Here is a 24,076-nt window from a genome sequence, read left to right as displayed (position 1 = left end):
TCCTGCTTGGTTCGTCTCGACTGATCGAGCGAGAGAGCAGCGGAGAGACCCCCAAAACCGAGAACTAAGCCGCCTACAGGACACGAGCGAGATTTCTGATCGGATGACGCCTGCGATCGCTGACAAAGCAGATCAGCACGGAGACAATGGCACCGACTAGAACGCAGCTGAGTCAGAGCGGACGAGAGGGTGAGATGAGGCGAAGACCGATAGTTTGGAAAGAGAACTGTCGCCAATGGGTCGTTCACCGAGAGCACACGAGCACTAAGAGGGTGAACTGAGCTATAGCGCGGTGTCGAACAATTCGAAGTAAAGGGAAAGGAGACAAGAGGCGAAACTCTTTTCTCCTTCAACTTCCTCACCGATGACGACAGCTTCGACTTCTGCGTGGGTTTGGGACCCTCGCTATTCACTCTATTACAATTCGACAACTCGACAATGGGCCGCACCTCAACCAGACGGTAGCTGGAAGTACTCTTCGGCAGGGGAAGATTCATCAGTGAACTCGGAAGGAGCGGGTCAGACGGGAGTTTTGGAGGAAGGAGAAGTCGAAGGTGGAATCTGTGACGATATCCCGGAAGAACAAATCTGGCCAGGCGACGAGGAGGAGGAGGAGAGCCCAGAAGAACGATTGAAAAGGGAATCTCTCGCTTCAGCTCCCCTGTTGAGGCTCGTCGTGGAGGAAGCAAATTCGACAGTGTTGCCGAGAGAACAGAAGATTGCGGTACTCGATCCGGCCGAACCAGTTTCGATAGGGAGGGACAGATCTCACGAGAGGAGGATCAGATTGAAAGAGTTGGCGGTTTCGAAAGTTCACGCGACCTTGTTCTGGACGATTGATGAGGAAGTAGAGAGTCGAGGTTATTGGGCTGTAGTCGATAACGGGAGTACGCATGGGACTTTCGTCAAGGGCGATGGGGAGAAGAAGGAAACGAGATTATCAGAACCGAAAATCGCATCGACTCCAACTCGGCTCCATCATTTCGAGTGGGTTTTCCTCTCTTAATCTCTCTCCGTCGAAGTCGTCTTGACTCCTTCTGTATCGACAGCACCCTTCGCTGCGGGACAACCTCGTTCAAAATTCATATTCACGCTTCCTTCGCCTGTTCTTCGTGCACCGTCGCCTCCGACAGCTCCAACATCATCCCTCTCCTACCGGCGTCAGAAACGGGACCGAAAGAGATACCGGCAGCGTATCATACGAAATCGAAGGAAGAGAAAGAGTTCGAACGTCGGGAACAGCTGAAAGGTCTCAAAGACAAGTTCCTCAAACCTTCCGCGAAGTCGACAACCGCTACGGCAATGCCTCAGCCCACTACGACAGCGAAAACCTCAGATTCTCCGTACATTAACCGCGCTGCCGCTCGAAGGGCTCGAGATGCGGGGTCGAAAAACGTCTCAGCGTTGACAACAAGGAATTCGAACAAGTCTGCCACAGCGTCTCCATTCTTCTCGGTCCCCGGAGTCACCTCTTCCTCGACTTTCGTCGCTCCTCCTTCCAGCACTACCTCGAAACCCGATCCATTCACGAGTGAATCGAAAGGAGCGAAATTACTCTCGAAGATGAGCGGTGGAGGAGGAGGAGGGTCGTCATCAACACCGAGCAAGCAGAGTCGAGGAATAGGGCTTGGTACGCTGATAGAAGCGAGGACGTTCGACAAGGGTACAGCTGGAGGAGGAGGAGGAACGAGAGATGCGAGACCGGGATTAGGTAGTCGACCTCTCATCGCGATCGAGCAAGTAGGACAGCAAGCGGGGGATCCTTCGAAGCGGGACTGGAGGGAGGATGTGAGAGAGGCGTCGAGGAAACGATTCAAGGAAATGGGTTGAAAAGGACGGATATTTCGTTGAAATCAGCTGGGTCTGCGCTCAATCGCGACCCGCTATTCCTATCTCTTCTGCTGGATGTAGCTGTCCCGCTCTGGAGAGGGATTTGATTGCCTTTGTACAGGCGGACTGGCGAGTGTGCGGCATCGATCTGAGCTTCGTTCGTGAGAGCTGAGCTTTTCACGTGAATTTGCGCGCCTCTTCTTTCCTTCGACTTGTGGAAGCCGCACGATACTGTACTGCAGTGAATGTTTTGGCGAGTCGGTCAAATTCGAATTCGAGAGATGTTTGGAGCGTCGCGTCTGACCTATTTTTAAGAAACGACCGTTTCGAACGTTCGAACCTCTTCTTCCTTTTCCTCCATTCTCCCGCTGTCTCCTTCTCCTACGACCTCTAGTCACTCATTCGAACAACATCACCATGCGAGCTGCATCAACTCTCGCCCTCCTCTCTTCCCTCGCCCTTTCGGCACAAGCCTCCAACTCGCCCGCCCATCAACGACAAGCGATCGCTCGACGTGCAGAAGCCGCTTCCTCCCCCTCTGCTACCCCTGCCGCCAAACACGCAGCGACTACAACGAGTCAAGCAGCTTCTTCGACTGTAACTCCGAAAGCCCAAAAAATTAACGCGGCCGCAGAGACGAGCGCTGGTACCGCTCTACCTTTGACCGAATACACTTACTCCGCTCTCTCTGGTAAGCTTGTATGACCTGGGGAACGCGTGAAAGCGGTCGCTGACTTGACCTTCCTTCGTTCAACTTTTCCGACCTCTCGCAGCCGTTCCCTATCAGTGAGCTAACTACTGTAGTCTATCTTCTCGACGCGTCTATCAGTAGCTAACAGCACAGCGACGTGTACGATGATGCAGAGTCAACCCTTACAAATCGGAACGAGGTCCTCAAAGTGAGTCTTCCTTTCGCAATTTGATCATAATCTTCGCGCGTTTCGTTTGTTGTTGTTCGTCTCTGACCAAGTTTGCCTGATAGCTGGATACAACATCTGTAACTCGACTACGCAAGGAGACGATTCCGAGTGTCAAACTGTACGCGCGAGAACTCATTCACTTCGCAGGTTGAACCTCAACTGATTGTTTTCGCCGCGTTCGTTCAGCTCATCATCAACTCTATCGACGATTTCTGTCTTTGGGGACTTCCCGGAGGACCCAAGGACCTCTCGACGATCGGTGATTCGGAAGCTGCTACTGTCGCTTACTGTGTCAAAGTGAGCTTTGCTGTCTCCTCTTTCCCGCTCAAGAACCGACGACCTAACTCTCCCTTCTTTGATAGGACACTCATGGATCCCGACCTATCCCTGCTGGTGCCATCACCGGTCTTCAATGGATGAAGACGAAGGGTTACGTTCAGATTTCTGGTGAATAATTTCTGCCTTCATCTTCCTCGTCCTTATGAAGTCTGATCTCGTTCTCTCTTGACAGGTTACATTGATCAAACGGTGCTCGGAATGACGAAGGACGATTTCGGAGGAGAACTCGGTACGTCTTATCGATGCCTCTGGTTCTTCGTGAAAATCGCTAATTCACGCTTGCCCTCCTCTTTCTCTCTTTCTTCCTGCTTCTGTTCCCGTAGACCCCCACGGAGCGGATCTCCTCGGTAACCCCCTCGGAGGTCTAGTCTTCTCGAGTGGTTTACCTGCCGGTGACAACTCAACCGAGCAACAAGTCGTCGAATGGAACAACTGTCAGTTTTTCTTTTTTCCGCTAAAGCTTTCGAATCGAGCTGACGAGATCGACCATTCGCTTCACAGTCATCGGTGCTGGATACTTCTGCTGTGAGTCGGGTGATGGTCTCAGGGATCGCGCGAGAATGCTCGAAGACTGACAACCTCCCCCGGTGAACAGTCAAACTCTGCGACCCTAGTTACAACGACGGTCACAACTACTGCCAAAACCGATACGACTTGCTTGGTTGCAACTACAGTGAGTCGAAAGGATTTCTTCATTTTTTCCGCAGAAGAGTTCGTTCGTTTGTTGACGCTTTCCCTTTTCCCTAGACATGCCTGCTGCTGTCAAGGATGGAGAATTCACTGAGTGCGACGGTGAACTTCAAGATGAAGTAGGTGTTTACACCACTAACGGACAAGGTGAGACTACTTCGCGAAGAATTTCTTCTCCTTTTCTTTGACCTCAGACGCCTTCGCCAGTGATCTGACTCGTCTCTCATGATCAACAGTGTCTACCTGGGCTCAGTCTCCGGAGGGACAAGTGCAGTCGCCGCCGTACACGCCCCGCGTTCCCTCGTCGTCAAACTGCAAGACTTTCCAATCTACGGAAATTCTCGGAGTTGTACGTTTTCGATTTCCTTTTGCCAAACAAGCGAGACGACTGACTCGTCCGATCGTAGGCTACCACTTCTGCTGCCTCTGCATCTGCATCTGGATCGGCGAGTGGATCCGCCTCCGCTTCCAGAGCAAAGACGACCGCTTCTCCCTCTTCGTCAAACTCGAAGAGCGACTCTTCGACCAAGGACAGTTCTGCGATCGGTCTCTTCCTCCCTTCGACTGTAGTTGCCCTTCTCGTCGCTGGAGGAGCTGCCGTTCTCTTCTAAGCACAAACCGAACAGACCCTCTTTTCTTTAGATCTTCCCTTCTTCGCTTTCTCTAGATCCCCACACTGGAACGGATTGATTCCCCCTCCCTTCTCTCCTCACTATTTACCTGCTTTCGTATCACGCCCTCCTCCTCTCTTTCGTTCGCTTTTCACTCGCTCGCTCGCAATCTCCTCCCCTTGTTTTTACTCTCAGCGCTCTCGTGAGCCACTATACCATCTTTCCCTTCACTCTTCACGTTCGTTTTCGTCTGTTTGGTATCGCAAGTTTCATCTCTACGACAGCGTGTCTGTGCGAGGGAGAAATGAGAGGCCGTTGCGAAAGTGCTGAGCGAAACTTCGAGCTTTTTCCCTTTTTCCCTCTTTCCCTCATTCGACCTCAACTCATCGACTCGATCTGTCAGTGCACTCGATACCAGATTAGTTACAGATAGCTCTGGGACGACCTACGGACCAGCCCGACGCTTTCCTCCATCAGAATCCGCCTTCATCAATGGAGCCAGATCTTCTCCATCATTCCGATCAGTTGAGCCCTGAAAGAACTCAGGAAAGGTACGTACAGTCTTCTATAACTCTCTCTGATTGTCTGCTGATGCGCCCCAGTCCCTCATAGCGCTTCTGAGTCGATGTCTTTTTCTCCCTCTCCTCAATCTACCTCCCTCCTCTCTCTTTCCCCCGAGCTCCTCCTGAAAATCTTCAGCATCTACCCTCCAGTTCCCTTCCCTCCCGGCAGATTGACACTCCGCAGTCTCTGTCTTGTCGATCGAACAACCTCCGAAGTCGCTCGCTCAGCGCTCTACCGACACCTCTACCTCCCTTTGACTTTCGAATACAACGACTCGAATTCGATACACGCAAAACTTGTCAGGACTCTCGTCGAAGAGGGTCGTTGCGCCGAAGCGGTCAGGAGCTTGAGGATCACGCTTGGAAAGCCGAAGAGAAGCGACCTACTACAATTCGCTCACGTCCTCTCGAGGTTGACGAACCTACAACGCATCTTCACGAGCTGGGAAGATCCAGAAGTCTCCCGAGCGAGTTTGGAGTCGATCGTTGCCGAATTTTGCGGAGTTATCACCAGAAATTGCCGACAATTGCAAGCACTAGAACTACCGAACGTGACTCTATCGGAGTCGTCTATCAGTCGAATTTGTGAGTCGTTACAGGATCTCGAAGTATGGACTCTCAAAGCGCCGGCGAAAGCGATGGATTCAAACCTGGCTCCGAAATCGAAACTTCGCTCTCTGACGTTGTTGTCTCGATACCATCAAGACGGTTTCGACCTGTTAACTTCTTCGTCACGAGAATCCCTTACCACCATCACGCTCTCCCTGTATTCGGGTCATTTCCCCCAAGATCTATCAAACTTTCCGAATTTGCGAATTTTACGGCTCAACTTCGAAAACCCAACATTAGACGGCGATGAATACAGTTCAGACAACGAGGATGAACCACGAGCACGAGAAAAATGGGCCCGCAGAGTCGCCCGGGAAATCGCGGCGATCCTAACGTCCGTTCAAAATTCTCCGATCGACTCGATGTCCTTGTCTTTCAACTCCACCGAAACTTCCCTCGAGCTCTCGAGTCGACCAATCCTCAAATCTCTACCCCATACGCTTCGAACCCTCTCGATCAGCTGTTCACTCTTAGGAGGAGAACAAGGTGTGAACCGAAGATTGCTGTTTCCGTCAACTCTTCCTACGCCCTGTCCTGAACTTAAACTTCTGAAGATTCTTCCTCCAGGTCATACTCGTCGATTGAGTAGAGTTGATTTCGAGTTGATGGTTTCAACGAAAACTTTGGTCAAGGGAGATGTCGATCGTCTAGGGCTCAATACCGAGATCAGACTGGCGACGAATCAAGGGGACAGTTTTAGGATGAAAGACGCGTTGGATCCTGGCGAAGATGAAGAATGGTAACGAAGTCAAGTGTGCAGTACGAGGTCGCGGCATAGGAGTCGAAGCTCAAGCGGAAGGAGGGAGAAAGAAGCGAAAAAGTGAAAGGGAGTGTTGGAATGAAGAATTTGTCAAGTCTTGCTCTTCGCTAGTTGCACCTCGAGAGGATCGTTGGTTTTACGCCGTCTGTGAATCAGACTTGCTGCTGGGTGAGTGAGAGACTCGGAAACGCAACAGAATCGCTGAACCTTTTCTTCAGCCTTCTCTCGCTTGATCGCGCATCGTTCCGTCATTTTTCGACCTCAAACGACAGAAGACACGCTACAGATAGCTACACGACGTGGCCCACCCAGATCAAGCGCACGTATCCTCCGCCAACGTCTTTCATCAATGAACCCTCTTCCTCCTTCTCCAACGCGCTCAACAAGCCACAGTACCCAGCCAGATGAGTACGTACAGTTTTAGATCGGTATTTAGAGCTGCTGATTGACCGCTTCGCACCCCGTGCAGCTCTCTCTCCTTCTCCGACTCGTCTCTCCCCTCTTCCTCCTTCTCCCCGCCAACGATCACCTCATTACCACCCGAATTCATCTCTGAGATCTTCAGAGCAATTCCTGGTCGACCCGGCTCCGAATCGACACGCGACAGGACTCTCGCTTCCCTCTGCCTCGTTAATCGACTCTTCCTTCAACTCGCTCGCCCGATCCTGTACCGCGAGGTGTACGTCGACTTTACAGAGGACTTTGAGGAGGAGAAGTTCTTCAGATCAGTGAAATTCTTCAGATCATTCAAGATCTTGAGGACTTTGATCGACGTTCCACGATGCGGCACACTCGTGAAACGACTTCGATTCGACCTCGGGAGGGTTGAAATACCATTCATCCGAGCGAAGGTACTCGCACGCCTCCTCACGGCCCTGAAATCCTTAGAAGGAATCGAGGTCATCAATGGAGTTAGGAATCAGGGAATTGATGGGGTGATCGTGAGATGTCGACCTCGACTCAAATCTCTCGAAGTTCCAGAAATGGAACTTGACGGCAACAACCTATTCCGCATTTTCAACACTCTGGACGAGTTGGAGGTCTACGTCGGTCCGCTCCCCGCCGTACATCAAGAATTGGACGTTTGGGCGACGGCTTTCCCTCCTTCTTCCCACCTTCGTCGGGTCGCAGTCAATTTCCCGGTGGATCCCGACAGCTTTCGTCGCTACATCGAACCATCTCGACACGTTCTGACGAAACTGGCCATCTCGCTCGACGTCGAACACCACGAATTTGACCTCTCGGGCTTCTCCAACCTGACGGAACTACATATCCGCCTCGGCAACGTCCCAAAAACGAATTTCTCTCTGGATTACGTCGCCTTGGAACGTTCCTCCGCTCGCATTCGAAGGTTCATCACCTCGAAACATCGCGAAGACGTCGCCAATTTCGCATCTAGCATTCAACGCCTCCTTCGCTCGACTCAGTCGACACCGATTAAATATCTGACGATCTCGACCTCACGCGACACTGTCGGTTACGCTCTCTCTCGCTACCCACTCTTCGACAGTCTCCCGCCATCCATCGTTCAGTTTACCGTCGAATCAAATCTTCTTCATTCACGATCCACCAATCTCTCAACTTTCGTTCGCGCCTCGAGAGATCGCACATTCCCTCATCTCGAGTCGTCGAAGATATTATACTACGTCCCTGAACCCCACCGACAATCACAATCGAACGAGAGGAGGCAGTCGAAGGAGAGGTTCAAACAGGAGGAGGAAAAAGTCAAGCAAACCTTCCGAGATCCAGAGGCGAACACGAAGTTCTCGCTCGACTACAAATTGATCAGGCGTAATCTTCATCCGTCAGAGAAAAGAAGCGTCTTTGACCTTTATTCGGAGGATTACTCCGACGATGAGGACACCGAAAACGAAGGAGAGCAAGAGAATTAACCGAAGGAGGATGATGACTCGACGAGCAAGAGTCTCGCTCAGCAAGAGTCTCGAATTCGGCCACGATGAGGAGATTGCGCTATGTCATCTCATGGCTCGAGTGGAGCGAGCGACGGAGGGAAGGACTTTTGAACGGACGCCCAGAAGTTTGGGTGAGCATTCTCTTTTCGTTTTCGCTTCAAACTCGCTCGAACCTGACTTGCTACTCGCACTAGAAAGAATACAATCTCTCCTACTGTACACCTTCAGTCTTGTAACCCACCGAACCTCATCTCCCCGTCTAAACTTCTCCTTAAATTCTCTCCTTCGTTTGAATTTCGCAACTGTTTTTGCTCGCGCTTTGTACCGCCCTGCCTCAATCGCTACATTCAGGATTGGCTTGGGGTAGCATACAGAGAGACCAGCTCGTGATTCACCGAGAACGATTTGCCGCGATTTGCGATCGAATTTGTTTTCGCCGTCATTTTCGTCCGCTTCTCACAACGCTTTACGACTCCAACTCAGCCTCAGACCATAGAGAAGGAAGAGCTCATCAGCTGTGCATATTCACCTCGGCTTAAGCGGGAACTCCTGGACTAGCGTTTCTCTTCATCAGTTAGTCTTCTTCCGCTCTCTTCCTCTCTCTCCTACGAGCTAACTCGTCTTTTGACGAAGTGGCGGGCCAGATAGGTGGTGTCAACATTAACCAGATCATTCGAATCGGGAAGAAACTATTCACGTTTTGGAAGAAATGGGACAAGAAGCGTAAACAACAAGCTGCTCAGCAAGCTCACCAGCAGCAGGGTCAACAGCACTATCCTCAGCAGAATCAATACCAGGGAGGCTACAACAACCAACAGCAGCAGTCACCGTACCCAGCTCCGGCAGTAGGACAGGGAGGAGGAGGAGCTTGGCATCAACCTCAACCTCATTCGGCTCAGAGTCCCGTTCAATCTCATTATTATGGTGCTGGAGAAGGGAAACCTACCGTAAGTCGAACGTCCCTGTCTCCCATATGCTCAACCTTGACTCTTCGCCCCGTTTTTGAATTGAAAAAGAAGCTCACCAGATTCCCTTCCCCTTCTCCTTCTCCTCTCCTACTGCATCCCCAACTACCTCGTACACACTTCTCAACTTACTCTCTATCCCCTTTCTCAAACGCTTACCGGATACCTCAACGTCCTCTCGTTTCATCGTTCTCTACGGCCTCCTCCCCTCTCCTCCGAAACCGTTCCAACTGGTCTCTCTTCGATCCCTCCTCCTCCTTCCCTCCTCCCTCTCATCGTCAATTTCAACGCAAACCTCCTCCACCTCGACGTGAACTCAAACTCTCAATTTTTCACCTCCTCCCTGCGTTCCTTCGACCCTCGTACAAAACCCTCCTGAGGATCAACGATGATATTTTCGTTCATTTGGATGAAACGATCGCCGAGGAACAGAATTATGATATGACTAATGCCCAAAACGCTCATTACGTCGAATTACGAAACAAAGCAATCTACGAAGGAGATCTCATGGTTCGTCCTCTCCCTCCCTCCCTTTCTCCTCCCACCAGCTTTTCCTTCGGCTCACTAATCAGAGAGCGTGAGTGAGTGATTGTATAGGCTAAATGTTTCGCCGATTCTCAAAGAGCTTATCAATCCGGTTCGGGAGAATCAGCTCATCAACTCTCCCTAGAAGGGAAACAACACCAAAGACTCAAAGACGAATACAACGATCAAGCCGCCGAATGGATTTTCAGGGAAAACAATCGGGTACAACCGAATGGGAGTATCGATTTGCATGGACTTTACGTGCAGGAGAGTATTGAATTTACTGAGAAAGCGATTGATGTACGTTCTCTCCCTTCTCCCTCTTCCCTTCCCTTCTCTCTACGACGCGAGAGAATGAGCGCCGCTGATGAGATTGACATGGGATGTAGAATGCGAGAAATCAGGGATTACAAGAACTTCGAGTAATCGTTGGAAAGGGTAATCATTCCCCTTCCCACGTCGCAAAACTGAAACCCGCAATCACCTCCCTCATGAATCGAAAACATCTCACGGCGTCACTCGACCCGCATAACAACGGGGTTTTGATCGTTCAGTTACAAGGACAGGGGATGAGAGGAGGAGAGAGGGGAGTGATGAGGGAGGGAGATGAATTGGTTAGGAGTATTGGGGAGAAGGAAGATGGTGGTTGTTTGATCATGTAGATGGATGGAAGCGAGTAGTGCGGTTTAGCTTATCTAGGAGAGGAGAGCTGTATCGATCTTTCATCCTTGTTATTCATCATTGTGCTCATGCATTTTCTGCTATTTAATCTCTCTCTGATCCAATCCCATGACCTCGTCAGGTCAGAGAGACAGAAAGAGAGATGTATTCGTCACAACAAGGCACTGAGAGAAAGACAGAAACAGAAACCTAAAACCGAGAGTTCACTTCGTCGGAGCAGATAGTGCTCTTTCCCTCTCCAACACTGACGGATCCAATTTAATCAACAATACCGTTCTCCTCGGGAACTGTTGTGTCGGTACTGAATGAGCCGTTACTCTTGCCGGCTATCCGTACCCCATCCTCATCAGCCTCTCTCTTTTTCTTGGGAAGAAGGGATCGAGAGAGGGAGTAACTCACGAATCCACTCCCATCCATTACCCCCTCTACAATCCCCGCAACGAGTGCAGCACAACTCAACTCCTTCATCTCTTTCGGGACCATTACATTCTTCGTCAACAACATTTCATCGTCCCCGATCATGTACTCGTCTTCATGTTCCGTCGATCTCTCAAGGGAGTCTGCGGGTTTCCCGAAGAGGTAGCGGTAGAGGTTTGAATGGATGTAGGTGAGAAGGGGGAGGAGACGGAGCTGACGAGATGGGGGAGGGGGAGAACGAGAGAGAGTTGAGGTTATAGGGTAGAGGGAATCACGCAGGGGGAGGAGCTCGAGTAAGCGAGTACCGACGCGGTAGCCGAGAATGTTCAGTCTATCCTTTCAGACGAAGGGTGAGCACGAGAGAGAAGGAGAGAGAGGAAAGGAGGAGGGAGAACGAACCGTTTCTCGAATTCAGAGATCCCTGAAACCTGTTTCTGAGTATATTGGACAATCTCCCCGAACAAGTAATTCCATGCTCCGAGAGAGACTTCACTACCGCGGGAACGAGTGACGGGACGATCATAGATCAACGAACTTCCTCCTCCTCTTTCTGTCCTCGTTGTTGCAGGAGTGGTCGAGCTGGATACACCTGAGGATGATGAGGGGATCGGATAGCTACTCGGAGCGGTAGAGGAGGGACGAGTCGAGGACGAGGAGTGAGTGGTCGAAATGGAAGCGGAGGAGGGAGCTAGGAGGGACGAGAATCGAGAGGTCGTAGAGGCTATTGAGTCGCGATTCGACATCCTTTGCGAGTGATCCGAGTCGAGCGTTGGAGCGAAGAGAGCAAGAGGAGAGACTCGCGTGCGACTTTCGCGGACGAGATGACTCTCGATTGTTTCTCTATCGGGGCCTGCCTCTTCTCTCGAGATAAGAGACGGCTCGAGAAAGAGAAAGAGAGAAACAAGACACGGTTTATTTGCACGAGGAAGCCGCAAAAAAGAAAACTGGAGGAAAACTGGAAACCCGAAACGAAGAATCAGAAAGAGGTGGAATCTATGAACGATAAAGGAAGAGAAGGAGAGAAAGAGCTAGAAAGAGTACAGGCGAGAGACGAGCTCTCAAGTCGAATGAGACTAGGGTTCCTGAGATATGCAAAAAAAATGTGAGAGAAAAGTGTCCGCTATTGAGATGAGATGACTGATTGAGTGAGATGAGGGCGATGATGATGATGATGAGGGGGTATCGTAGGAGGATGCAACGTCGATGAATGAGAGATGAGGGGGAAAGCAGGTGTAAAAGAGTCCATATGAAGTTTCTTGTGTCGGGTGTTTTCGTTTTATCGTCTTGTGTTTGGAGTTTACAAATCAGAGTATTCATGAGGTCGAGAAGATCGAATGAGCTATATACGAACAAAAACGTTTGTGAGTACTACAAATTTCATTCTCCGAGAGAGGAGATGGAAAAAAAACGAAACAGTACTCACGACGGAACAAAGTGCTGGAAGCATTACGATCGCTGAAGGTAATACGAACCATTGTACATTACCCTATTCCACATTCCATCCTTTTCATCAGCTCCTCCTCCTCCTCTTCAACAACGATTCGAAGCAAAAACGAAACTCACGAGTTGACCCGAAATCCCAGGAACGGCATTCAACCTATCCCTCGCCGGAATCGCGACTGCAATCTCGGCAATAAACGTAACGAAACTCAAAACACACGCTGTGAGAGCCAAGAGGATGGTAACGACTCCAGATTTTTGGAATGCGAATAATCGAGATTCTTCTGAACCGAGCCAGGCAGGGGGGATTAGGAGTGAGATGACGCAGAGTACGGTGAGGATCGCAGCTACCGAGCGAAGAGTAGTTAGTAAGGCAGAGAGAAGGAGGGGAGAAGGGAGAGGGAGGACGTACCGACGACGTGAATCCAGTAAACGCCAGTTGCGGAGGAGGAGATGATGAGGATTCGAGAGTCGACGTCTTCGGGGTTGTGGCCGAGGATAGTCGCATCATCTTCAACGAGAGGCTAAAGAACAAGAATCGTCAGTCCAGGACTCGGCTTCCACTCGAGAGTTTCCACTCGAGTTGAAGAGAGAGGAAACTGACGAATTGATTGACACCACCTGCGGTATTGTTCGGTACGTAGTAGTAATCGAAAGAAGAAGTATGTGAAGTACACTGTAAGCATTTCAAGTCGCTCGAGAGAGTCAGTTTTCAGAACGAGGCGGTGTTTTCCCGACTCTCTCTAGGACGCAGGATGCTCACGAATACGGTAGGTCCAGTGATTCCCGAGTTATTCTATACATCACTCGATACTCATCAGCACTCATTCTTGAGGATGAGAGAAGGGAGAGGGAAGGGATTCACTCTGTATCGCGTGCAAGCTCCCCAAGCTCCTACTTTCAACGTCGTATTCTCCGCTTTCCCTTCCAAGATGTAGAAATTTTGCCTATCCCATCAACTCGTACGCGTTAGCTTCTAAGGTCGCGATTGATGTACCCGAGGAACGCGAGGGAGAGGGAATTCATCATTCCCATTTCTCTCTTCTCGCGCTGTGAAGAGAGGAGGACTGACCAGAATGGTTCCGAAAAGATTGAAACGAGCCTATCCAACACGCAAGCGTCAGTACGTAGAACGAGGAAATGTGAGAAACTCCGAGATGAGATCGAAATGCTGAGAGAAGAGAACTGACATGAGTGCAGCGGCGAGAGCCATAGGTCCAGAGAAGGAAGGGACACGCGGTGAAGTGTTCAATCGTAGCGAAACCATCTTGTGCTGAATGTCGAGGGTGATCGGGGTGGAGAGGGAGGGAGTCGCGAGATTTGGAGAGGGAGAGTTGGAAAAATATCGGGGAAAATCACTCGTCTGTGTGTAAAATAGAAGAGAACGCGTTTGAGGCAGAGTAGAGACTCGGAAGTAGGTTCAAGTGGTCAGATTAGAGCAGGTGAGAAAGAGAGACAGATGTCACTGAGAGATGCGATCGTTATCCTCCCTCTCTCCCTCTCATCACGTTCCCCATCGCCGCGTTCCTGTCCTGAGTCTTCCTCTCTCGAGTATGTCGACTCTCAAGGAGGAGGAACGCGCCGAAACTCCTCTCGACCGCTACTTCACCTCGCTCAAACCTGAATCAACAGACTCCTCCTTCTCCTCTAAACCCTCTCGACCCGGTGCTGGTCGCCGTAACCCGAAACAACAAACTCTCTCCGAAGCTACCTCCGCTCTCAAGCAAACCACTTCTAAAACGGAAGGAGTCGAATTGAATAAATCATTAAACAAAGCGATTCGTTCAACTTTAGGACAGTCTGATAACCCGGTAACGAATTCTACTGCGTATGGTCGAACGATGCATATTCAAAGTTGTGCGACGGGTCATCAAGGGGGAGGTGGGGGAGGGAAAGGTTGGAGTTTACATAGGAATCAGAAATTGGCTTACCAGGCGGCGGAGAAGGAAACGGGGACACTGAGGGGAGTCGTAGGGTATTTGAGTGGTTATTCAGGTCAGTACAAGGCGCTTCTACTAGCGGATAGTAAGATACGTTTCCTTGACTGACGATATTTTCGAATAGGAGAGGAATCGACGAATCTCGAATTGAAAGCTTGTGTAGAACGTCAAGGTGGTCGATGGTTGTACGTCCCATCTCTCTTCTCTCTCCTCTCCTTCTCGTACCTTGCTCACTCCCATTGATCGTTTCCCCCAGAACAATGGCGAACGGAAGTTGCACTCACATTTTCACGACCTCGCATTTATCCGGTTCGAAAGCCCAAAAGTATTTCGAAAGTAACAAGAAGAACAAATACAAACTCGTCTTACCGGCTTGGGCGTTCGAGTGTGAGAGAGTCGGGAAGAGGGTTAGTGAAGTGAATTTTGTCGCTCCGATTAAACATGAGGTAAGCTTCACGCTCTCTCTGACACTCTATTCGAAGGAGTGATATCGTACTGAGTGTCTGAAGCGTATCCGCATAGCTTCAAGGATCAATCTTTGAGATTTACAAATCTACTTCCTCAAACTCGAATTCTCACTCTCACTCTCCTTCGACATCGACCTCAGCGGCTTCTCTCCTCCTCACCACTACTTCCAACGCTGTCGCCTCTACTTCATCCTCCTCCTCTACTCGCCCTGTAGTCAAGTGTCTTCTTCCTGTTCAAGAATCTCGTAAAGAAGAAGAAACGATCATTCTCTCCCCTTCACCATCTCCGAAAAGTCCTCAAAAGAAGAAACGCAAATCCACCGACTCTGCGGTCGCTACCAGCAAATCGAAGAAACGCTCCTCAACCTCGACCAAGAAATCTCCCCCAAAGGAAAAGGAGAAGGAAAAGAAGCGAGAGGAGGAAAAACTTGAAGAATTGTTGATCCTAGGAAGTTCGGATGTCGAGATCGAGGATGAATCACTCGCTATCAAACGAGGGGAGAGACCTAGTAAGGAGAAGAAGAGGAAGATAGTAGAAGAGGAGGATGAAGAAGAGTTGGATGAGTTCGGGATGCCTCCGAGTGCTCAACGTCGTTGAAAACCTCTCGCTCTCCCTTTCAGCTGTCGTTAGTCGTTTGTAGTCTTGCTCTTTCACCTGTCTTGTGTTGTTGATACTTCCTTGTATCTGAACCCTTTCTCGTTAGCTATTCGTTGCGTTCGCGCGCTTTGTTCGAAATTCTATACCCGTTTTTCATTTCTTCTCGCTCGGGTCATTCAAGTCAGGTTAGGTGAGTGAGGTCATTGGTACTACTCTCTAGACTCTCCAGCTAATTAAACCGTCGCGTCTTTGTTCCAGTTTGCCGACGACGCATAAATCCCAAAGCTCCAAGAAGATTCTTCTCTCTCTCTCTTCCATCGATCGACAACGTCTACTCTTCCCTCTTCCCCAGTTCTCGGTTCGCGGTCGTAGTGTGGAGTAGTAGGTATGGATCCCTTGCTCGAGACGGACGACCTCGACCCTCGTCTTCCCGAAGCAGTAGAAGAACGAGAACTCATCATCCCATCACCTCTTCACGGTAAACTCCCCCTTCCCCAGCCTTCCCACTCTCATCAATCAAAACCAACTCCTCTATCGCCCAAAAGAACCGGTCGACTCTTGTCCCCGACGAACGGGGAGAGAGATGAAAAAGAATGGCAGCAGGAATTTCGTTCATTCAACTTTCCACGACCTACGAAAATCGCAGCGAGGGAAACGGAGGGATGGAGACCTGGTTCGACTCGAGGGATGCAAAGTCAGAATGGAGAGGAGAAGACGGAGGGAGAGGAAGAGGGGGAGGAGGTGATGGTAGGTGAATGGAAGGTTGGAGAAGTTCTCGGGAATGGAACGAGCGGTCAGTTTCTCTCCCTTGCTCAGCTCATCTCGACCAATATACTGAGCTGGAGATATCCGTGATAGGAATGGTTTATTGGGGGAGGAGTACGAAGGATGGAACGTTTTCGGCGATTAAGAAAGTTAGGAAATTACCAAATTCCCATAAAGTCAGTTCTCTTTGGCTCTCTTCAGCTCTCTTCTCTTTCGAATGAGCTAATCGAGTGACAGAAGAACACAGGAATCAGCGTTAGTGCATCGGGAAATCGCTCTGATGAAACTCGTTTCACCTCATCCGAACCTCGTCGAATTGTTCGACGTTTACGAATCTGAATCAAACTTGTCCGTGCATCACTTCCTCCATCTTCTTCGCGGAGAAATCGAGAACTGATGGAGGACAGTACTTCTTGGGACAGGTACCTCGTTACGGAGTATTGTCCTCATGGAGAATTGTTTCAATACGTTTCAGAGAACGCTTTGACTCGAGTTGAACGATGTCGATTCTATTCTCAACTCATCAGCGCTGTAAGTCTTCGCTCACTCTCCACTCTCCATACGCTTCGCTCTCACTGACTCGCCGCGTCGTTATTTTGAACAGCTTTTACATCTCTCGAAATTTTCGATCGCTCACCGAGACATCAAGTTCGAGAACCTCCTCCTGTACAAAGGAGATCAAGGCCTGTTATCCCTCAAAGTTGCCGATATGGGAATGTCTACCGTTCAACTCGAAGGACAATCTTTAACTACAAGTTGTGGATCTCCTCATTACGCTGCTCCTGAAGTTATTCGTGTTTGTCCTCTTCCCTTCCCCTCCTTCCCTCTCCTCCTTCTCTCTCTCCGACTCTCGAGAACCTAGAGCTGATAGAGAGTGAGTGACACGAGTAGGGTACACCGTACGATGGATCATTGGCGGATGTTTGGTCTGCGGGAGTTTGTTTATTCGCGATGATCGCGAGGAGATTACCGTTTGATGATCCGGACGTTCCGAAATTGTTGAGGATGATCAAAGAGGGAGAGTACGAGATGGATGACAAGATTGAAGGGAGTGAGAGGGAATTGGTAGAAGGGAGTTTGAGGAAAGATCCGAAGGAACGACTAACGGTTAGTTCTCTTCCTCTCTCTCTCTCTACGATACTTCACATGAGACATGGGAGACTGATTCAAAGGCGTGGAGAGTGTAGTTGCAACAAATCTCGATGCATAGTTATACTTTCGCGACGATTTTCGTCCTAGGGGAAAGGTTTCAGGAGAATTTACAAAGTATCCTCGACAAGCAAGACGACAAGGAGGAGGAACCGAGGAGGCCTCGACGAGAAGAAGAGTTTGTCGATTTCGAGAACCTAGAGGTGACGGTCATGGCGAGTCTGGGAATCGTGTTGAAAGTGTCGGATTTGGAACAAGTGAAGGAAATGCTCAGACAAGATCAGTAAGTTTCGAGCGTGACACTCTCGAGGGTTCAGTCACTAAAGAGATTACGCTGAGTAGAAACCACTCTCGATTCTTCTACTCGAAATTACTCGAATTCCGAACTTCTCGACGACCTCCGATCACTCTCACGCTTCAACAGATCTACTTCGACGAAGAACACTGGGACGACAATCTCCTCCGCTTTGATGATAATGACGATGATTCGATGGATATCACTCCTTCCCTCTTTCCTGGTCCTCCCTCGTCGAGTGAACCTCCCGTTTCCCCTTCTTTCCCTCCTTTCGATCCGAACAGTTTCAATCACAAATTCAGCTTCAACGAGACCTCGCCTCCGAATTGGACCTCAGAATACGATTACGCACTGCTACACTCTCTCGGTCGATCTGAACCTACCTTGGCAGGATCATACGACGAAAACAAGAGTTTGCGCTCGGCCCCTCCTCAAACTCAGAAATTCCCTTCGTTCCTCGCTTGTCTACACGAATTCGGACCGATCGCTTCAGCTCCTCCTCAAATCGAATCGTTCCCTTCGCAACCGATCCCGTTGTCGCCAAGAGTCAAGGATGATATCTCGAAGAGAAACAGTTTCGTTTCGATCGATACGAGTCTCCCTTTCCTCGCGTTCGAAGGGAGTTCGAGGTCGCGAGGATCCTCGAACCGAACAGAAACCCTCGATACTTCCCGTGATACGACGACGAGCAGAAATGGACCTCGCAAGAAACCTTCGATGCATCAAAGACTTCGTTCGCTCCTCTCGACTCCCCTTTCTCCTCGGGCAAACGTCACCTCTTTCCGTCCCCCTTCTCCGACTGGCTCGACTTTGACTACCGCTTCCCGTCTCACTCGTTCAAACGCCTACCGTTCTCTCGGACGAGCTCTTCTCGGAAAACTCTCCCCTTCTCCGATTTTCCCCGTTCCCTCTCCCTCGACGACGAGTATCAACGAGCTCTCCTTCGCGGAAAGAATCGTTCTCGAAACTCTCGTTCCTTCCTTCTCTCCGATTCCTTCCCTCGCTCCGAACGTTCGCCAGAAGAAGAAAGGTGGATCGATCTCACTCGAAGAGTTCATCGAAGAAGAGGTCGGAATGAGCACGGTCAAGAGGTTGACGACGAAGAAGAAGAAGAAAAGTTTAGGAATTCTGAACTTTTTCTACGACGATTCTTCAACCTCCTCCGCTTCAGTCACGGTCGTCAACTCGTCGAATGTCTCGTCTCCTACTTCTCCCGACTCGTCGACCACGACCGCAGGCTCGATGGCGCAGTCAAAACGCTCAGCCAAGGTGAAACGTCGACCTCAAGCTCTCTCAATCGCATCGAGTAACCTCATTGCCGTCAACGCCTCGACTCGTTCCTCCGCACTCGCAAAGAAACTATCTCTCCTCGCGATCGGGCCTAGTCGTTCAACTCATCTACTCCCTCCTTCCCCTCTCACTCTTTCCTCCAATTCGCCCAACTCGAATTCCCCGAATCTTCCTCTTCCTTCTTCGACGACACAACAACAACAACGATCGAAACCTCGTTCATCGACTATCACTTACGTTTCACAACCTCCCGTACTCCCATTTCCGACGATCTTGCGTCGTCGTTCGACGTTCGCTTCGACTCTTTCGACCCCCTCTTCTTCCTCGAGAATTGGGACTCTTCAATCTTCCACTTCGACCGAGCCGTCAGCGGCTTTGAAGAAGGAGATCGCAACTCTGAGGTTGGAGAAGGAGAAACTTTTATTCGAGAACCATCTTTTGCAAACTCGATTAGAATCGAAGGAAGCTGAAGTCGAAATGCTGAGGAAGAGGGAAAAGGAATGGCTTCAGATCGTCGATAGTGCACTCGGACGAACGGGAGGAGGAGGAGGAGGGGGGGCAGTGCAGGAGGAGGAGGAATCGTTGATCAGGCAAGAAGGATCGAAAACGCAATTTGAGGATGAAGGGGAGAGCGAGATAGGGCTCGGAATCGGGATCGTGGAGGCGGAATGGGTAACGAGTTTAGAGAGACTTTCGAAAGGATTTGCACTCTGAGGGGATACGTAGAGACTGTTGAAGGAGAGCAGAGATCGCTCGTTTCAAGTTTATTCAGACAGGATTTTGTTATTTATCATCGGTTTGTTGTTGAGAATCTATTACTACCATTCTTTCGTTTGAGATTTCTTCGGTGTCCTCGATGAAGGGGTGGACGAGAGGCAGAGAGCGAGAAAGAGAGGCACAGTCAGCTTTCGCGGAGATCAAAGGAAAATCCTCGCACGCGACGCAGAATCATCTCGCTGCCGAAAACGACAGCGAACTCTCATCAAGCAGACATTCTACAAATGCACAGAGCATACAGGCAGGTGACAGGATGAAGAACGAGAAATGACGACGGACAGTAAAATTGAGCTTAGACATTTTAAAAAACTTGAGAGAGGACATTTGTAAAACCGAGGCGGGAGACGGAGAACGTTGACTCGGCGACGAAGCTCGGAGGTCATCGCGCTGAGTCGGGCCTGTCGGGAAAGACTTAGCTGTCAAGAAGCGAAAACCAGAATCAGTTTTTGAGATGAGTAGGTCTCGAGCAATAACGAGACTCTGCGCACGACGTTTCGGATCCGGCTGGAGACTCTAACGTTCAATCGCTATCTCCATCCTGAGATCCATTGTCATCGGAAGCTGTCCCCTATTCCAGTTCCTCTTCATCTTCGGATTCATTTTCACCGCTTGAGTCCGCATCATCTTCAGCGCCTTCGTCCGTGTCGCAGAGGTGAAGGACGCTATGTTGAGACCAAACACGATCGTGCTGCTCCCATCGACAGGTGACTGAAAGCGTCGGGTCCTCGGCTGCTCCTTGGAAAGTCGTCTTCATCGCTTCGTCCTCCTTCTTGAGTTCGTCGTCGTGGAACTCGAGTTCCTCGTCGGTAACATAGCGAACTACATGGATGGACCGGAGATGGGGGAATGATCGAGCTCGTAACGCGCGCGCGAAACCTCCGAGATTCGAACCGCCTGGACGCAGAATGTTGTAGATCATGGTGAAGTGAACGATTGACGACGGAAGAGTGTCGAAGAGGTGGCGGGTTTGGAGACAAAGACTGACGTCGACACGCGAGGTTGAGACTGAGAGGGACTTGGTCGAACGAGCCGAGCGAAGAAGACGTTGAACATTCTTGGCGAATTTGTCGACTTCCCCGTTCGCTCTCGACCTTTCTTCGGGTTCGAGATGCTGCTGTCGCACTTGTGAGAAGCAATCGCCATAAGGTAATCCTGATGCGCCCAGGCAGAGACGCAAGTCGGTTAAATTCGAGAAGGGCGAAAGATCCAGTTGCTGATTTTCCGGAGTGACTGAGATCGTTAAGCTGGTCAAGGTGGCTTGAGAGGGGAGAATGAATCGAGAGAAACTACTGAGGTCGACGGGATAGGCGGCAACAACTCGACGGAGTTTGCGGGTGACATGACGAGGAGGACGAGGAGGAGGGAGAGGCAGTAAGGAATCTTCGATGCCCGGAAGCTGACCAATGTAAACTTCCAAGTCTTGCAAGGTGTCGAAGATGCCGAATAGATCGTGGAGTTCGACTTTCATCTCCGGAAGTTCGAAAGATTTGAGACGAGGTTGATGCCTGAGAATCAAGTCGACCAGTCCGAGTGTCCTGTCTGCTCGCACTGCCTCGAGCCTTTCCACGTGCGGCACGTACGCTAGAAGATACCCGATTGCAAATGATTCGAAGAACGTCCAACTAGAGTTACCGAGGGCGAGTCGGACTCCTCGCACTGACTTGCTGCATTCGGGCGTATTCACCAACGTCCACAAGAGTGCATCGATATAGCTCCCTCCATGTTTGGAGCTGCCTTCGAGGCGGACGTACACCTTGCGATACAGAACCGGGCGAGCGAGGTGAAGGAAGAGTCGATTGACAAGGCAGAGGGACGCTGGGGTCCTATGGCGTGTCGATTCGGAGCCGGATCGACCAAGCATTACTCTGAAGATCTCAGAAATGAGTTCGGGGGGTAAAGACGTGATCGATGGTGAGGAACGGGAGGAGGGAGAGGGGAGAGGTGAGCTGGCGGAGGGAAGGGAGCTGCGGGAAGCACCAAGACGTCAGCAGGCAGCTGAGGACCCCAAATCGGGGCTGCACATACATTTCTGAGCGGTCATCGGCAGCTGGTTGGTCCGTAATGGAGGGAAGAAGATTGTTCATTGATGAAGAGAGATGGTGGAGTCTGCGAGCGTCTGGCGGGTTCGTAGGTCGTCTTCGAGCTATCTGTAGCTTGTCTAGTATCTCTTGCTCTGGTGATTGGGTCGATCGAGGTTTGTTGAACTGACTAAAGGAGGGAAAAAGGGAAACAAGCTCGGAAGTTCGCTTGAGACTCCGCAAGGACTTTCCTTGCCTCCTGTTCATCTGAAAGGGGCTCGCAAGCTCCGTCGACCTTGAACCTGAGAAGGCGGCTTTATGGCCGCAAAGGAAGATCCGACGAGAAGAAAATCCTCGTTCGCACAGCAAAGCTTCCCGATGACCTCAGGGAGGAGAGCACACGACGAAGGAACACTACGTTGAAGAGAGGAGCAAGAGTATCGAGAGAGTAACGAGCAGAGATATCTACCAGAGATTCTACTGTCTGAGTTTGCAGAGAATCCTCAATAAACCTTCGAACAACCACAGAGACACCTCCATCGGTATCCCAAACGCCTTTTCCAAGAATACCATCGAGACGATGATCACGACCAACAGACTGAACCCGAGTCCTGCGAGGACCCACCCGATTCCCTGCCAAAAGACTTCTTTCATTCGATCCCATTTCCTCAAGGGTTCAAGTTGACCGTCCGATCCAATCCTCATCCCGTTCGCACGCACAACTCTCTCCCTCCACGCCAAGTGTTCCCGTCTAGCAGTTTCGTACTCATCGCTATCCGAAATCACTTCTCCTTCGTCTTCGTTCGATTCCTCCTTATCCTTCTCCTCATCCTCCTCCTCTCTAACCCACCTCGCACCCTCCTCTTCGATCTCCCATCTCCTCGGATCCAACCCCAGTGCCCAACTCCCCTTCCCTTTCTCAGGTCCGCCAACTGAAACTTCCTCGATCCCTTTTTTCCTTAATCGTTCCCTCACGCGTTGCCTGAGTTCGTACATTTCATCCGGATCGATCGTCCCACTCAACGATGAAGGGAGTAGATCGATCCTCCTAAAGGATGGTCGAGTTTCGAGTGTTTCGAAGAGGAGAGTTGAGTTTGGACCTCCTTCTTCGGAGGAGAGGATCATTTCCGGGAACGTCCCGACTCGTTCAATTGATTCCGGTAGGAGATCGAGTAGGGGGTGTTGAGCGAGAATCTTTGCAGTTCGATCACAACACGTCGAGAATCCGAATACCCTCAACGCTGGAAGGCATTTTGCAGATTCGAGGATTCGTCTCAAGTTCTCGAGGAACGCTAGGGAAGGGGACTCGGTCGACCAAAGGACTCCGACGCCATAGAGGGAGGGGTGAAGGGAATGAAGGAACCCGAGGATGAGGGTGTCGTGGGAGATTAAGAGGCGGAGTGATTTGAGCGCGAAGAAACCTGAGAGATTGAGTGGAGAGTCGGAGGTAGTTGGGGCTTGGAGGACGAAGGAGAGAGACGTAAGAGTCGAGGAGAATGGCGAGAGGAGTGTGAGTAAGAGGGAATAAGAGAGAGGGGCACTGTAGACGATTGAAAAAAGTCGATGGAGTTGAATAGATTTTGAGCTTAAATAGTTGAGTGAATCTGGGTTTTCGACGAATCCAACGAATTTCTCGAGGTTCGGTAACGAGTTGAAGATACTCCTCTTGACTTCAATCATCGGTAACTCCAGCGTTCTGATACGTCTTCCGTTCTTTCGGATAATCGAAACGAAATACTCTACGATTTCTCCTTGAGGGCTCTTTCTGACTTTCCATTCAGTCCTGATCGATTCGAGAGCAACGAGGTTCCTGAAGACTTTATCGAGTTTGATCATTTCTTTCCTTTCGAATCCTTCCAACGAAATCTTGACACTTTTCACCAATTTCGCACAATCTTTCGTTCCCAACAAGGTTCGACATAACTTCCTGAACGACACATGTCGTTTCTTGCCCGTTTCCGGTGACTCTAGGAAGAGATGGATTTCGCGATAGAGGATTGGTCGAACGAGATCGAGGAAAGAGTGGGAAACAGGACACAAATTCAACAGAGTCGAGGTTCGTTCAGACTGAGGATGCAGAGGGATTTGATCGATAATCTCTTGTATGAGTTCAGGAGGTAGAACAGTACGTTCGGAAGGGTTTCGAGAATGAGGGGAGCCGGAGGGATGACGAAAGAAGGGGAGGGAAGAAGAGGTTTGTGCGGCGAAAGGGGGAGTGAAAGTGAATTGATACCTGTCGAGGATGCTGTTCAAAACACGCACTGAGAGTGTGATGAACAGGACTCACGGGCGGACAACAGACTTCTGAGAGTGCTTGCGTTTGAATGTGGAAGAGGTAGGAGAACTCATTATTGATGAAGCACTCCTCTGCGAGCGGGACGAGTACCCAGCCGTCGAGAGGGCCCTTACGAGCTCAGTTGGATGTGTAGTGACCTCTGGAGCAGGTGAAGGAGGGGTTTCGAGGTGATGAGAGACAAGAGACAAGGGGAAAGAGAAAGACTGCGAATTCGTTCG

At 50.4% G+C, this 24,076-nt stretch overlaps 10 protein-coding genes across 10 annotated transcripts; 6 read left to right on the top strand and 4 right to left on the bottom strand.

Moving 5' to 3' along the window:
* Positions 1 to 364: 364 nt before the first annotated feature.
* JCM6883_006687 (uncharacterized protein) lies at positions 365 to 1,830 on the top strand (the record flags this gene model as incomplete). Its single annotated transcript, XM_076629708.1, has 2 exons — positions 365 to 987; positions 1,050 to 1,830. The coding sequence occupies 2 exons, from the start codon at positions 365 to 367 to the stop codon at positions 1,828 to 1,830; spliced, it is 1,404 nt and encodes a 467-aa protein (XP_076490335.1).
* Positions 1,831 to 2,247: 417 nt separating this feature from the next.
* On the top strand, positions 2,248 to 4,390 carry JCM6883_006686 (uncharacterized protein; the record flags this gene model as incomplete). The annotated part of the gene is made up of 13 exons (XM_076629707.1): positions 2,248 to 2,521; positions 2,604 to 2,616; positions 2,695 to 2,729; positions 2,813 to 2,868; positions 2,937 to 3,047; positions 3,113 to 3,197; positions 3,262 to 3,318; positions 3,413 to 3,523; positions 3,591 to 3,614; positions 3,685 to 3,762; positions 3,837 to 3,926; positions 4,016 to 4,128; positions 4,187 to 4,390. 13 exons carry the CDS (start codon positions 2,248 to 2,250, stop codon positions 4,388 to 4,390), a joined length of 1,251 nt encoding a protein of 416 aa, XP_076490334.1.
* A 625-nt stretch (positions 4,391 to 5,015) lies between these two features.
* JCM6883_006685 (uncharacterized protein) lies at positions 5,016 to 6,305 on the top strand (the record flags this gene model as incomplete). The annotated part of the gene is made up of 1 exon (XM_076629706.1): positions 5,016 to 6,305. One exon carries the CDS (start codon positions 5,016 to 5,018, stop codon positions 6,303 to 6,305), a length of 1,290 nt encoding a protein of 429 aa, XP_076490333.1.
* Positions 6,306 to 6,671: 366 nt separating this feature from the next.
* Positions 6,672 to 10,387, top strand: JCM6883_006684 (uncharacterized protein; the record flags this gene model as incomplete). The annotated part of the gene is made up of 6 exons (XM_076629705.1): positions 6,672 to 6,730; positions 6,792 to 7,794; positions 8,880 to 9,182; positions 9,252 to 9,710; positions 9,798 to 10,025; positions 10,115 to 10,387. 6 exons carry the CDS (start codon positions 6,672 to 6,674, stop codon positions 10,385 to 10,387), a joined length of 2,325 nt encoding a protein of 774 aa, XP_076490332.1.
* A 222-nt stretch (positions 10,388 to 10,609) lies between these two features.
* TRS31 (TRAPP subunit TRS31) lies at positions 10,610 to 11,566 on the bottom strand (the record flags this gene model as incomplete). Its single annotated transcript, XM_076629704.1, has 3 exons — positions 10,610 to 10,732; positions 10,806 to 11,154; positions 11,223 to 11,566. The coding sequence occupies 3 exons, from the start codon at positions 11,564 to 11,566 to the stop codon at positions 10,610 to 10,612; spliced, it is 816 nt and encodes a 271-aa protein (XP_076490331.1).
* Positions 11,567 to 12,120: 554 nt separating this feature from the next.
* On the bottom strand, positions 12,121 to 13,530 carry JCM6883_006682 (uncharacterized protein; the record flags this gene model as incomplete). Its single annotated transcript, XM_076629703.1, has 9 exons — positions 12,121 to 12,162; positions 12,247 to 12,309; positions 12,387 to 12,610; positions 12,676 to 12,787; positions 12,868 to 12,939; positions 13,027 to 13,059; positions 13,129 to 13,210; positions 13,336 to 13,365; positions 13,454 to 13,530. 9 exons carry the CDS (start codon positions 13,528 to 13,530, stop codon positions 12,121 to 12,123), a joined length of 735 nt encoding a protein of 244 aa, XP_076490330.1.
* A 286-nt stretch (positions 13,531 to 13,816) lies between these two features.
* On the top strand, positions 13,817 to 15,268 carry JCM6883_006681 (uncharacterized protein; the record flags this gene model as incomplete). Its single annotated transcript, XM_076629702.1, has 4 exons — positions 13,817 to 14,258; positions 14,328 to 14,388; positions 14,460 to 14,649; positions 14,726 to 15,268. The coding sequence occupies 4 exons, from the start codon at positions 13,817 to 13,819 to the stop codon at positions 15,266 to 15,268; spliced, it is 1,236 nt and encodes a 411-aa protein (XP_076490329.1).
* Positions 15,269 to 15,655: 387 nt separating this feature from the next.
* On the top strand, positions 15,656 to 19,481 carry JCM6883_006680 (uncharacterized protein; the record flags this gene model as incomplete). The annotated part of the gene is made up of 8 exons (XM_076629701.1): positions 15,656 to 16,061; positions 16,127 to 16,209; positions 16,281 to 16,381; positions 16,456 to 16,564; positions 16,638 to 16,829; positions 16,925 to 17,140; positions 17,221 to 17,465; positions 17,525 to 19,481. 8 exons carry the CDS (start codon positions 15,656 to 15,658, stop codon positions 19,479 to 19,481), a joined length of 3,309 nt encoding a protein of 1,102 aa, XP_076490328.1.
* Positions 19,482 to 20,112: 631 nt separating this feature from the next.
* Positions 20,113 to 21,012, bottom strand: JCM6883_006679 (uncharacterized protein; the record flags this gene model as incomplete). Its single annotated transcript, XM_076629700.1, has 1 exon — positions 20,113 to 21,012. One exon carries the CDS (start codon positions 21,010 to 21,012, stop codon positions 20,113 to 20,115), a length of 900 nt encoding a protein of 299 aa, XP_076490327.1.
* Positions 21,013 to 22,039: 1,027 nt separating this feature from the next.
* Positions 22,040 to 23,911, bottom strand: JCM6883_006678 (uncharacterized protein; the record flags this gene model as incomplete). The annotated part of the gene is made up of 2 exons (XM_076629699.1): positions 22,040 to 23,807; positions 23,865 to 23,911. 2 exons carry the CDS (start codon positions 23,909 to 23,911, stop codon positions 22,040 to 22,042), a joined length of 1,815 nt encoding a protein of 604 aa, XP_076490326.1.
* Between the last annotated feature and the right edge of the window lie 165 nt (positions 23,912 to 24,076).

The sequence above is a fragment of the Sporobolomyces salmoneus genome (genome assembly GCF_050403485.1).
Source record: "Sporobolomyces salmoneus JCM6883 DNA, S_salmoneus_JCM6883_v1_ctg6, whole genome shotgun sequence".
NCBI classification, from domain to species: Eukaryota; Fungi; Basidiomycota; class Microbotryomycetes; order Sporidiobolales; family Sporidiobolaceae; genus Sporobolomyces; species Sporobolomyces salmoneus.
This window is presented reverse-complemented; position numbering and strand designations above follow the sequence as displayed.